Genomic DNA, 12,894 nt, shown 5'->3' on the forward strand with positions numbered 1-12,894 from the left:
AGCAGCTCCCATTCTAACGCCCATTTCCGAGGCGTCTTTCTTCACCACAGCCTGAGCAGTGCCTTCGCTGGCCCTCCCCACCCCTCACTCCCCAGTCTATCAGTCCCCCAAGGCCAAGGCTTGACCTGCCCCGGCCAGCCTCAACCTCAGCCCTCAGCCCCCTGGCCTGGGGCATGCCCCGTGCCCGCCCCTCCAAACTTCTCCCCTCCTCCCCACTTACCATCTCATCCTGCGCCCTGCCCTGCCTGGGTTGGCTCTGCCCACCTTGCCAGGCCCCCAGCCCCTCCAAAGGCCATCTTCATCCTCACCACCTCGGCAGGCCCCCAGCCCTCCCCACAGCCTGCTCAGCAAGAGGGGCACAGCCTGGAGCTACTTGGAGCAAGACAGATCTGCAAATCCTCAGCGTTCATGTTTATTTATAAAGTTACATCCTAAAAGTGATGCAAACAATAAATAGTTATAAAGAAGATCTGTTGCCCTACCCTGTGGGTGTGAGGCTTCCGCGTGGAGTCAGCAGAGGAGGATCTGGGAGGGATCCTGGAAAGCTCTGGGATCCTGGGGTCTCTGCCGTCTCAGAGGCGCGACAGAAGCCACCAAGCTTCCCGCCCTTCCTCTGCAGCACCTGCTTGCCCCCACGGCTGAGTCTCTCATGATGGAGGCTTCCCGTGGACCCTTAGGCAGCAGCCCCCTGGCAGGGCTGGGAGGCAGGCCAAGACTCAGGACCAGCCCTCACAGTGCAAGGCTGGCCGGCCCAGTTGCTGGGAACCTGTCAGGCCCTTGTGTTCCAGTCCCCTGAGCTGGCACAGGGGGCCACCCTGTTAGGTTTTCATCACTGCCATGACGGAGACCTGCAAGGACAGATGGGGGCCCAGGTAGTGGTGGCACTTGCCCCTTCTCACATTCCACCCTGAGTGCTGCCAGAGAATGGGACGCAGCCTCAGCTCCCCCTTTCCTTCAAAGCACCGCCTGGGGCTCTCACAGGAAGAGTCAAGGGCACCTCACGTCCCAGGCAGAAGCCACCTGCCTGAGGTTGCAGGTAGACCCTAGGCCACCAGGCAGCCCCAGGCAGGTGAGCCGAGCTGGTGGGGCTGCATACGCACCTCCTGGAGGAACTGGCCCAGCATCTCCTGGCTGTGAATGGACGGCCTGTGGAGAGACACCAGGTCACCGCTCCTAGACCGCACTTGTCACACGAGGGGCTGCGTGCTCCTGGTCCACCTCCCACCAGACTCTCCTTCCAGGCTCAGACCAGCAAGGAAGGGTTCCCAGGCAGGCAGGACAGCCCTGGTCCGCCAGGATAGGTGGAAGCTTGAGGGTGAGGGGTGGGCAGGAGAGACGTGAGGGGATGGGCGAGCACTAAGACTCCAGGACCTCAGCCTCCAGCTGGCCACCCCCAAGTCCCAGAGCCCCACCTGTCAATCCTGGTTGCGATGGTCACAGTGAAGGCCCCCTCTGTGTCTGGCAGGTAGGTGGAGGGCACGACCCTGTAGGTGCCTGGAGGCAGCAGGCAGAGCCGGCTCACCTCCTGGGCATAGCGATGTGGCACGCAGCTCAGCAGCGGCTCCTGCAGCAGCAGCGGGGGTGCGTCCTGGCTCCTGCCACCCTCTGGGACCTGGGGGTAGCGTGGGCTCAGACTGAGGGAGCCAGCCTTGGGGTAGGGGACGCAGCCCAGGGCCATCTGCTTGGATGCCCTCTTGAGTTACACACAGCTCTCCTTCTCCAAGGAGGGGCTGCCAGGCCTGGACACTGGACTCGCCTCCTCACCAAGGCCTTGCTGCCCTTGCCAGAAGGTGCTGGCAGTGGGGCCCCGGTCTGAAGGCCCATTGCATCATCAGGGGCTTCAACATCTGTGGCTGCCCAGTCCGCCCCAAGGGCTCCCACTGGCCCTGGCATGTGTTTTCCTCAGAGCTCTAGGGGACCTGAGCTGGCAGCCCAGGGCAAACAGCAAGGCTCCGACGGGCCCCAGGAAGCACACTGTGAACCAAGGGTCACAGTGCCTTCCTCACCAGGGCCTCTGCATTCCAGGGGACACATGTCTGCAGAGAATGAACCTCGGGACAGTTGTTCCGAGTCAGGGTAAGTGGACAAGCGGCCACAGGCTGAGCCCAGTGACTGCGGACTTCCTCACGCCCGAGAGGCTGCTATGGCCAGCCTGGGCCTCCCTCCTCTCACTCCTGAGTCCCTCGGCCTCCTGCGTCCCTAAGCCAGGGCTCGACCCACCTCCGCCAGTCTCAACCTCGGCCTCCTGTCCCCTCCAAACTTCTCCCTTCCTCCCCACTCACCACCCCCTCCGGAAACCTGCCCTGCCTGGGTCAGCCCTGCCCACCTCCCAGGCCCCCGGCCCTTCCAGAGGCCATCTTCAGCCTCGCCTCTGTGAGGATGGAGACGGGAGAGGGCCCGTGCGGGTTCCAGGCAGCACCTCGAAGGGCAGGGGGAGCCGGGCCTGTGTGCCCAAGTGACTGAGCCCAGAGCCCTCTGTTGAGACAGTGGAGGCCAAGATGCAAATTCTCTGAGGGCCCCTTCTACTCTCCCTCCCTCCCTGGGGCGAGGAGCTTGCCTGGAAGATATGGAAGCCGATGGGGTGGAACTCGGTGTCACTGGGCCGGCAGTGCTGATGCAGAGTGATGCGGACGCAGCGGCGGCCAGGGCCCTCGGGGACCGAGAAGGGGAAGCAGGGGTTGGTGGGGTATGAGGCAAAGTTCCTGCTGCCCCCCGCCGTCTGGCCGGCTCTCCAAGAGCCCCGCAGCTGCACGGTCCCCCACTCCCCCGCAGGCAGGGCTGCTCCAGGGGTGGTGTTCTTGGCCACGGCCCTGATGGCGCTGCCAAGAAGACAAACATGGGAGGGCGCTGGCAGCAGGTTCCCGGCGGCCTCAGTCCCCACATGGATACCTGCCAACCACAGAGGGAAAGTGCCCAAATCCTGCCTCGGAAGGGCCTGTGGTCCTCCTGCACGGTTCCTCTCACCTAAGGGAGACTCGCCCGGTAGAGAAGACTCGGAGCAGGAACTCCCCGGGCGCGTCCTTCAGGAAGGTGCTGGGGACAGCCAGGTAGTAGCCCGGTGAGAGCTCGCAACGCAGGTGGACCTCCCGGTCGTATGCGTGGCACGCAGTGCCAGCCACGGGGGGCGTGGAAAGGACCCTGGGCAGATTGACCCGCCGCTTCTCCACCTGTGAGCACAGGCAGGAGGCTCAGTGCAGAGGAGGGGCCGGCGTCAGGTGCCCTGGCCTCGGCCTCCCTGCTCCAAGCACAACAGCCTCTGGAATTAACAGACGAAAGCGCCAAGGCCTGTCAGCACCCTCCACCCTCTCTCAGGGGCCAGCTAGAGATGCCCACCAATCCCGGGCTTCACTTGGCCCTGGGGCCAGTATCTGTCCCAGATATAAGCCTGCAAGTCCTCCCTGTAGCTGGGCCCACAGAGGCACCGTGGCCCAGGCAACCTGGGGGCTGCTGGACAGTGGGCCTTCCAGCAACTTCTTTTGCAAGAGGAAAGGAACATCATGTGGGCCACATCCATGAAGGAACAGGGAACAGTGTCGTGCCAAGTGTCACAGCCTGTCAAGACACACAAGATGACAATCCAGCCCCTAAGCAAGCAGCTGGCATATTCTCGACCCACACTCAGGCCCTTTGCTTCCAGGCGCCCCCATCTGTTCTTCCAGGAAACAGCACACTTTATGAACCAGTGGTTGAGCCTGGGACTGCCTGGGCCTCAGAGCAATCCCATGAGATCCATGTCAGGACCCTGTCTTGCAGGGGGAGAGACAGGGAGGCAGGGAGAGGATGTGTGCCAGGTCACAGCAAGCTGCAGAGCTAAGACTGGCCCTGACAGGCCCTCAGCCGTTGGCTCTACCCCCTTGCCTCAGAAAGGCACGGCGCTGCCAGGAGTCCCCAGGCCCAAGCCCCTCCTGTGGGTCCTGCCCTGGCTGCAGACTCTGTTGCTTTCCTTTGGCCAATGAGGCACACGGCAAGGCAGAAAGACGCCCAGACTTGCAGTCTCAGGTCAGAGCCAGGTCTGGGAGCACCAGCAGACGTCAACCCCGTGTGACAACACAAGGATGGGGGAGACCGTTGGGGCCGGTGGCAGAGTCACACGCATCCTGGCAGGGCCAGCCCTAGCACTAAGAGCTCCACTGGCCTCCACACCACCCGCCCAACCGAGCGTGAGCCAGGCAGGGCTGCGTTACCTTCCAGAGGTGCAGGCCCACAGCCTGGTAGTGCTTGCCTGGGATGCTCGCTGGGCTCCACAAAGTATGACCGTCACCCACCAGTGCCCGGGCCCGGCCTGCCCAGTCCGCAGCACGCAGCCTCGATCTCTGCAGGACGGCAATGTACACCTCACTTGGTTCTGAGACCCGCAGCCAGAATTTGGGGTTGCTGGGAAAGCCGCTGTTGTTCCGGCAGCCTCCTGCTGACTGCCCCTTGACCCAGGCCCCAGGCAGTGCCCGAGTGTGGCAGAGCAGCTTCTCTAGTGAGAAAACACCAGCCGTCAGCTGTGGGACACGGCTCCTCACGGGCCTCCGCCGCGGTGGCCTCATGAACCCTGGCAGTGTCTAAGCAGCAGCTACGGCCACAGACAGAGCCAGCCCCTCCCACGAGCCCACTCTCCTCCCGGCTCCTGAGACAGAAGCATCTCTCCGCACTTGAAAGCAGCAAACCAGGAATGGGCAGGGGGAACCCGGGCACCTGCCCAGCCTCCTCACTTGGGCAGGCAGAGCACATGCCCAGCACAGCCCCTCGGGGCACTACCTGTGTAGAGGCTCTGCAGGTGGCCGGCCTCCGTGATTGGGTAGCCAATGGTGATCTCGTCAAACTCCCTGAGGAACTCTTCCTCCTCCACCCAGAACTCCCCTTCCTGCAGCTGGGACAGGAGCTCGGACGTTACCGCTGCATCCAGCTGGCTCCACCCTTCACCCCTGGAAGAAACCTCATCTCAGCAGAAGCCCCTCCCGAGAACTGGTAGCCAATGGTGATCTCGTCAAACTCCCTGAGGAACTCTTCCTCCTCCACCCAGAACTCCCCTTCCTGGAGCTGGGACAGGAGCTCAGACGTTACCGCTGCATCCAGCTGGCTCCACCCTTCACCCCTGGAAGAAACCTCATCTCAGCAGAAGCCCCTCCCGAGAACTGGTAGCGTCAGCCGGCCGGCGGGCCGGGGGGAAACCTGGAGGGGACCCAGAGAGCCCCGAGTTCCTGCCAGCGCCCCGCGCCCCCGCTCTGCGGCCCCTCCCACACCTGAAGCAGCTCTGCAGCACACGGCCTTCCGGGCAGCGGCCACCCACGGGTGCCTCTTTTACCAGAGAAGCTTCACGTCTCTGGACATGTCTTCCCAGGACTGCTGCCTGAGCCCGTGATGATGTCTGCCCTATTGAAACCCCAGGTCCAAGGGCCACCTTGGTCCCAGGCCTCAAAAGGATTGTCCGGAGCCAAGACAAGCATAGTGTCACAAGAGCAGAGGCTCAGGGGCCTTGCTGGAGACAGCCAAGTACAGTCCTGACAGCTGAAGGTGACCAAGACACAGGCCAGACTGGTACTGGGCCCCCCTCCCGACAGCAGCAGGGTCCAGGCCCCGGCACTCACCCGTCTCTCCAGAGCCCCTGCCAGCACCGCCGGCCCCAGGGGTTCTGGATCCGCAGCAGCAGGATGCTCTGGCCCGCCTGATCCTGCAGCTCCCGCAGGTCTGAGACAATGAAGGCATGGAACTCCCCCAGCTCCCGAGCACCTGCATGAGGAATGGCTCGGGCATGGGCACGAAGGGCACCATGGAGTCCCAAACTGACAAGGACACGCAGGCCTCTGTCTCCTCTGGAGATGCTCCAGCCCACCCGACTATGGCGACATGGGAGACCCCCAGATCCCCATGGACCACGGGAGCTCCTTTCTTAGCAGCTGTGGCCCGTCAGCTCAGGAGCATCTCCAGGAGCAAGCACACGGGGCCTGACTTGGCTGCCATCCAGGTCCGGTGCTGGGTAAGTCATCCCCTTCTCTAGGCCTCAGTCATCGCCCGTACCCGTCAGTGCACGCCTGGCACAGCACCAGTTCTCAAACACACTGCACAGATGCATCTGCAACTGCCAAGAACCTAGAGTGTTTCTCTTGGCAAAGCCTGCCGGAGTTGGGACATTCACATAGTGCCTTGGCTAGAAGCCCAGTGGAGGCAGGGAGGCCCGGGGGGGCAACAGCTCCACCTGGCCAGAGACCTTGAGACAGACGGGCAGAGAAAAGAAAGAGCCAAACAGAGAGGGGCACTGCATCTGTGACAGGGCAACGGTCTAGAGGAGGGTCCTCTGGAAGGACTTCAGTCTCACCCACGCTGCAGCCCCTTGCCACCTCAGCAGGCTCCAATGCACCTCCCGTCAGTGCCAGCTGCCATCTCTCTCTGCCTGGGGGCTTTCTCTAAAGCCTGAAGTGCTAGGACTTAGCCCTATCCCACCCTAGAGCAGCCCAAAACCAACAGCTCCCCGAGCTGATGCCCACGAGACCAGTGCCCTCGCTCCCAGGTGGGAGGCTCTGAGGCCAGCATCCTTCCTGGCACCCCAGCGGGGCTGGTGGGGAGTGCACGCCCTCCAGGTTCTCTGAACCTCTCAACGTGCTCCTGAACCCCATCTCAGGGTCTGCTTATGGGGGACCAGACCAAGGCCTATGACAATCTGCTTCAGTTTATTGTGATATTTATATTATTTAACCAATATTTTAAAAATAATCCTAAGTATGAAAAAAATTATAAAGATGTTCATTGATGCTATTTAGAATTATATAAAACCACAAAGATTTTTTTTTTCTTTTTGAGACGGAGTCTTGCTCTGTCACCCAGGCTGGAGTGCAGTGGCCGGATCTCAGCTCACTGCAAGCTCCGCCTCCCGGGTTCCCGCCATTCTCCTGCCTCAGCCTCCCGAGTAGCTGGGACTACAGGCGCCCGCCACCTCGCCCGGCTAGTTTTTTGTATTTTTTAGTAGAGACGGGGTTTCACCATATTAGCCAGGATGGTCTCAATCTCCTGACCTCGTGATCCGCCCGTCTTGTCCTCCCAGTGCTGGGATTACAGGCTTGAGCCACCACGCTCAGCCCAGAAAGATCTTAATATCCAACATCAGGGGAATGATTAAGAGACTATGGCAAACCCGCTCACGAGGCGAACATTTGACAGTGTGTGCGGCAGTGTGAGAAGTGGTGTGGAATGGAACGTGTAAACCACACGTGCTCATGGAAAACTGAGCGCGCACTCAAAGGTCACAAGCGGTTCTGAGTGATTTTTTTTCTTCATTTTTTGCGGAGATGAGATCTTACTATGTTGCCCAGGCGGGTCTCTTGAACTCCTGGGTTCCAGCGATACACCCACCTCAGCCTCCCAAAGTTTTGAGATTACAGATGTGAGCAACCACGCCTGGCCCCCTTCTTTTTTTGGAAACAAATTGTTTTTAATGAACATATCTATCACTAAAATAAAAAACAGGTTTTGATTTTGCCAGGTTGCCAGCTGGGCCAAGGATGGCACAGGTGATGGGCTTTGACTCGGTGCCACCTCTTCCTGCCTTGCACTAGCGGAAAGTACTGGTCAGGGGAGAGAAGGGCCACGCCCCTCTGGAAGAGGACAGTAGGAGAAGGTCACAAAGCGAGGACACCACCCTTCTGAACAAGCTTACTTCTTCCCACTTAGTCCTGGCAGGGCTGTGTAGCCAGTCACATAAAAAGCTACAGTGTGCCTGAGGCCTGGCAGTGAGGAGCACGCCGGCTGCAGCCCTCCCGTCCAGCCACGTGCCTCACCTGCTCTGGGGCTGAGCACGGAGCAGCTGATGAGACTCTGGTCCTTCAGGCGGAGCAGCTGCCGACAAGTCCTGGGCTCCCAGGGGCCCGGCCTGTCCTGCTGGCCTCCGCTTCCCGCTACGCCCTTCAGGCTCCATCTTTCTGCCAGGCCACCAGTCAGATCCACCAGGGCATCCGCCACCTGCCCTGCCCACAGGTGCTCGTAGGACCCATGGACCCTAAGGGACACAATCACCACGGGAGTGAGCCCCTGGCATTGAGCATGCCCTCCTCTCCGATTCCCACGGTCTGTAGCACCCCAAGTCGTCCAACCGCTGCCTCAGTCCCACCTCTTTGCACCCCTCTGCCTCTGTCCTCATCCTTATCAAGTCAAGGCTTAGCCTCACCTTCAAACGTCTTACTTTGCAGCAAGTGTGAGTGCCCTGCAGTCCTCTGCCCACATACAGAAACTCTCTGGCCTCCGGTGTGGGCACGGGGCAGGGCAGGAGGGGTGGAAGCTATGGATGCCCACATCCCTCGGCTCTCAAGCTGCAACCCTGCTTTTCCTAAACCAGCCCTTGGGATGGAAGGGCTCACTGGGCACTGATGTCACTGGCCAGCCTTCCCATGTTCACCAGCTTCCCTGCCTGCCTGTTGGTCCAGTTGCCTTTGGCAAGATGATAAATGCATTCTAAGAGGGAAGGCTATTCAATTATGACTCATGGTGAGGGTCCTGGTCCCCTGAGCCAGCACCATGATACACAAGTGTTGGTATGCCAGGGTAGCCTCATTCCTTCCCAATGACTACACAGTGAGGCTGCCTGTCCCAACCATTCCACAACAAATATAAGGAAGCATCTTTCTTGCTGGGGCCGAGAAAACAAGGAGGGCGGTGCTCATGCTCTCTGTGGAGGACGACTCCACACTGGGCTTTGGAACAAGGGAAGGGAAAGATGGGAGCGGGCAAACCACAGGCCCAAAAGAAGCAGCTCTGCACCTGGCCAGGCAGCCTGACCCACAGAACGAGCTGCCAGACCCTCAGAACGGAAAGGGGCTCTGCAGCCCAGAGTGAGCAGAGACCCTCCCAGGGCAGCCCATGGTAGTGGCAGCTCCCCGACTTGCCCCAGGCCAGGCCCTCAGCCCCCGGCACACGCACTTGGCGTAGACCTTTTCCAGTAAGGGGAGCCAGAACACATCCTCCCTCTGGCAGCGGGAGAAACAGAGTCTCCCTGCAAGGCACGGCAGGCGGTCATCTGTGGTCACCTCCACCCAGCGTCCAAACTGCCAAATGCGACAGGTGAAGGAGCCCTGGTACTCCTGGTCGGCCCAGCTTGGCTGTCCTGGAGGAATGACCTGCCATGCACAGGGAGAAGCAAAAGACGAGCGTGACGTAAGCACCACCCGGCGCTGCTCCAGTGTCCTGGCTGCGGTGTGGCCACAGCTGAGCGCTCCACAGGCACCACGGTCTGCAGAGAACTCTACGGCACACCTGGATGTCGGCGCTTTCACAGGGCTCAGTCACCACACACGAAATTAACAGACCTCTCATTGCAAAACTGAGGACTACAACGATGGAGGCACATATCCCAGACCACGCTCTGCTGCCCTCACTAAAAGCATCTGACCTGAAGCCAAAACAAATATGACTTTCAAGGGTATGAGTGACCCAGTTCTTGACTGAGCTGATTGCAAGCAACATATCACCACAGGAACGGCAGCCCCTCCTGCTGCTGGGAGCCTGGCGCCCCAACACTGGGTCAGCTGGATGCACCCACTGTGTCCACCGCAGGGCTCCTTCAGGAGTAAGCATTCTGACCCCCAGCATCAGGGGAGTGCAGGCTGGGCACTAGGTGCCTGGTGCGGTCCTAGCTCTGCCACTTAATGGCCAGAAACACAATGGCAGTGGTTTTAGCACTCTCTTAAAAACAAAAAAGGCCAAAGCTGGCAAGGCGGTGAGACTGAAAGCCAATGACTGTGACATGCTTACCATGGGGCCTGGGACATGAGGGAAACTCTGAATGAGGTCACACTGTCAATGCCGCTGCATTAATCAACAACGCTTAGCAAAGAACCAAGCATAAAACTATGAACATTTCCAGAGGAAAACCTGAGAAGGCCTTCTCTGCCCAGAGTATCTGTCTACCCACAGAAACAGGTTTAATAACCTTTTGCAAACTTATATTCAAAACCTGTACGAAAACCAGTCAGTTAGCTGCGGAGAGATCTGGGGCAGAGGCCCCCAGCCAGCCCCGTCCTCCTGTGAGCTGGCACATTTGTCTCTTTATTCTAAATGTGGTGATCTGACTCCATGGAGAGCCCAGGGCTCACGAGAACACAGAGCAGGGTGAACCTTCCTAACAGAGCCCTCTGGCGAGGCCAAGGCACCCCCTCCTGCAGCAGAGGGACAGAGTGCAGTCCTCAGTCTCTGCCTTGGAATGTTCCTGCTTTCCCCCAACACAGCGAGAGATCCGGTTGCGGCACAGCTCAGCTTTCGCAAGGGCTCCTGGTACTCAGCAGGCAGGAGAAACGCAAAGAGAAACCGGCTCCAGGACAAACGCAGGGAAGAAGGGGCCCCACACCTGGTCCAGGAGGTGTCTGCTCTTCTGCAGGGCGGCGCAGGCACACAGGAACCAGCAATCCCCCAGCAGCCCCTGCTTCACCTGCCCTTCCTGCGGGTCATCTGGAAACAACCGGGGCATGGCACAAATCTCCTGAAATACAGAAAGTTGTCCAGAGTTAGCTCATGCCTGCTGGGGAATCCTTCAAACTAAGAACCCAAGGCTCTAGATGCCAGCGGCTGGGTGGAGCTTTTCCGATCATCAGTGTCACCCTAGATGCCAGCGGTGGGTGGAGCTTTTCCGATCATCAGTGTCACCCAAAAGCGGACAGGAAGGTGGTTTACTGCAGTGGGTGTTCTTCAGCTCCTGGCTTCAAATCCCCCTGTCCAGCTTAATTCTGGGGTGCCTGTCTGTCTGCCTTCCTGACTGGAAAAATCCCAAACTCTACCAAGCTCCTTCTCAAAACAGCTAAATGTTGGTTTAGAAAAGTTTCACTTTTCACTCAGGCTGGTAAATCTCAAATGCATCCTCCATCCTGCTGGAAATCTTACTGTTTCTCTAGCAGGCTCCATTTACCACATCCCCTAACGATCATATACCTTCCCCTTTCTCCTCGACTACTCAAAACACCCACATTGGCCTTGCCCACCCCTCTGAGCTTCGATCTTGCCTCCTGCTTCTGAATCTGACCCTCTCTCCTGCCCACAGAGCCTGGGCTCCTCTCACAACTCCTTCCCGTGCAGCTCCCCGGGCAGAATCCCACCTCCACGTTAGTTTAAGACATTATCCCTCGGCACCGTATTTTCCTTCAGGCTTCTCTTCATTACAACCTTCTTGAAAGAGCTGCCATGCCCACTGCCCACTTCCCATTCACTCTCCACGCAGGCTCCTCTAGCTTCTGAGACAATCATGGCCCCTAAACTGCCTCGATCAATGTCGCTGTCACCTCTATGTTATCAAACCCATTGGGCTTCTCTTGGTCCCAATTCTCTTTCCCAACTACTCAGCAGTATTCAGAACAGCAGAACAGCCATCTGCTACCCCTGAGGCAGTACCCACTCAGCTTCCGTGAGGCCGCATGCCCCGGGGTACCCTCTACCTCACTGCCTGCTGCTTCTCAAGTCTGTCTGGGCACCTGCCTGACCCCAAGAAATGTTAGGGTTCCTCAAGGCTCAGTCCGAAGGCCTCCTTCTTTACTGATACTCCTCCGAGACACTCTCCCAGGCTATGGACCGTAAACCATCTAATATGGTCCGCCTCCCAGATGAATGTCTCTAGTGCAGATCTCCCTGCTCTGTATCCACCTGCCTCCAGGACAGCTCCACCTGAACACGTGAGAGCAAAGTCTGACTCTAGGTCTCCCCCAGGCTCTGTCCCAGGACCACCATCCACCCACTTGCTCAGGTCAGAAACCTAGAAGACATGCTGATTCCTCCACTATCCTCACCCTCTATTTCAATCAGTCACTAAGGCCTTTCAATTCCCACTGCAAAGTATGTCTCAAACCAATCTACTCCAAATCCACCTCCTAACGGTGGTCAGGCTCATCTGAGCCCCTTCATCTTTCTCCAGGACCACTGCAATGGCCCCTTGCATTCTTGCCCTGACAATCCACTTCCCACCCAGCAGCAAGAGTGAGTTTGTAAAAACACACATCCAAAAGAATCACTCCTCTACCAAAACCCTCTAGTGGTCTCCAGCTGCACCTCAAATCAATCTTTTAACAAAATAAAACCCAAATTACAATGACAAGGCTCTACATGCTCTGACCCTTGCCTCTTCTCAGGCCCTTCAGTGTTGTCCAAGGAAACCAGGGGGCCTGTCAAAACCCTCTCAGTCACCAGATCCCAGAAGTTCCAGCTCTGTTCGAAGACTGGTGGCCATCAGTTGTCTCCGCTAAGACTGCATCCACTTAGGGCAAGGTTGCTCCCTGGGCAGTCGTATTCAGCAGATAAACCACTTCTAAAAATATGAACACAGCACTCGGCCAGGACATCCCTTGGAGGTGCCATTTTTAAGTGTTTACAACTGGAAAGGCAGGTGCACAAAATCCAAACTGAAATTCTATCACGCTTTGCTTTGTGGGCTCGGCCCAGCCACTTCAGAGGGGCATGAGCGGCCCTCTCTGCCGCGAGGAGCAGACACAAACGCTCTTTAAGGCGGAAGCAAACAGGTGGGCTGGGTTTGGGGCTCTGTTAAAACGCCTCTCGCTGAGCTCTGAGCCTCCTTCTGGACTGGAGCTCTCGCAGGTGATGGCCACGACCTAGTCTAGTGTCCTTGGGGGAGCGCGGCGTCCTGCTCGTTCTGGGCGGAGAAAGGAAGGAGGTAAGAAAGAGGGGGCCGGGCGTCCACTTCTGAGAACAACAGCGGATCCTGCGTTCGGAGCTACCCTGGCCGTCCACCCCGCCCCGCTCCCTGAGAGGAGCAGAGTTCTCAGAAACCAGAAACGGCGCCCACCGCACCCCGCAAGGTCTCACCTGGGGCCGCCTCCACGTGATGTCCTCGCGGAACTGGGCCAGCGGCGTAGACAAGTCGCAGAAGAGCGAGGAGTCCGCGGCGGGGAAGGCGGCGTCCCGGAACAGCTCCCTCGCCGGCGT

The 12,894-nt window shown here is 58.8% G+C and overlaps 1 protein-coding gene across 1 annotated transcript in view; it reads right to left on the reverse strand.

Moving 5' to 3' along the window:
* Window positions 1-386: 386 nt before the first annotated feature.
* CAPN10 (calpain 10) overlaps window positions 387-12,894 on the reverse strand; it is a 13,007-nt gene continuing 499 nt past the window's right edge. Inside the window, exons 2-13 of the mRNA XM_011929644.1 lie at window positions 12,775-12,894; window positions 10,319-10,450; window positions 8,896-9,092; window positions 7,761-7,978; window positions 5,577-5,718; window positions 4,747-4,913; window positions 4,185-4,465; window positions 2,965-3,167; window positions 2,558-2,819; window positions 1,413-1,612; window positions 1,101-1,146; window positions 387-848 (exon numbers count right to left, since the gene is read on the reverse strand). Coding sequence (XP_011785034.1) covers window positions 819-848; window positions 1,101-1,146; window positions 1,413-1,612; window positions 2,558-2,819; window positions 2,965-3,167; window positions 4,185-4,465; window positions 4,747-4,913; window positions 5,577-5,718; window positions 7,761-7,978; window positions 8,896-9,092; window positions 10,319-10,450; window positions 12,775-12,894 — 1,998 coding nt within the window. The 3' untranslated portion in view covers window positions 387-818. The remainder of the gene's footprint in view (window positions 849-1,100; window positions 1,147-1,412; window positions 1,613-2,557; window positions 2,820-2,964; window positions 3,168-4,184; window positions 4,466-4,746; window positions 4,914-5,576; window positions 5,719-7,760; window positions 7,979-8,895; window positions 9,093-10,318; window positions 10,451-12,774) is intronic.

The sequence above is a fragment of the Colobus angolensis genome, unplaced genomic scaffold (assembly GCF_000951035.1).
Source record: "Colobus angolensis palliatus isolate OR3802 unplaced genomic scaffold, Cang.pa_1.0 Scaffold82, whole genome shotgun sequence".
Classification (NCBI taxonomy): Eukaryota; Metazoa; Chordata; class Mammalia; order Primates; family Cercopithecidae; genus Colobus; species Colobus angolensis.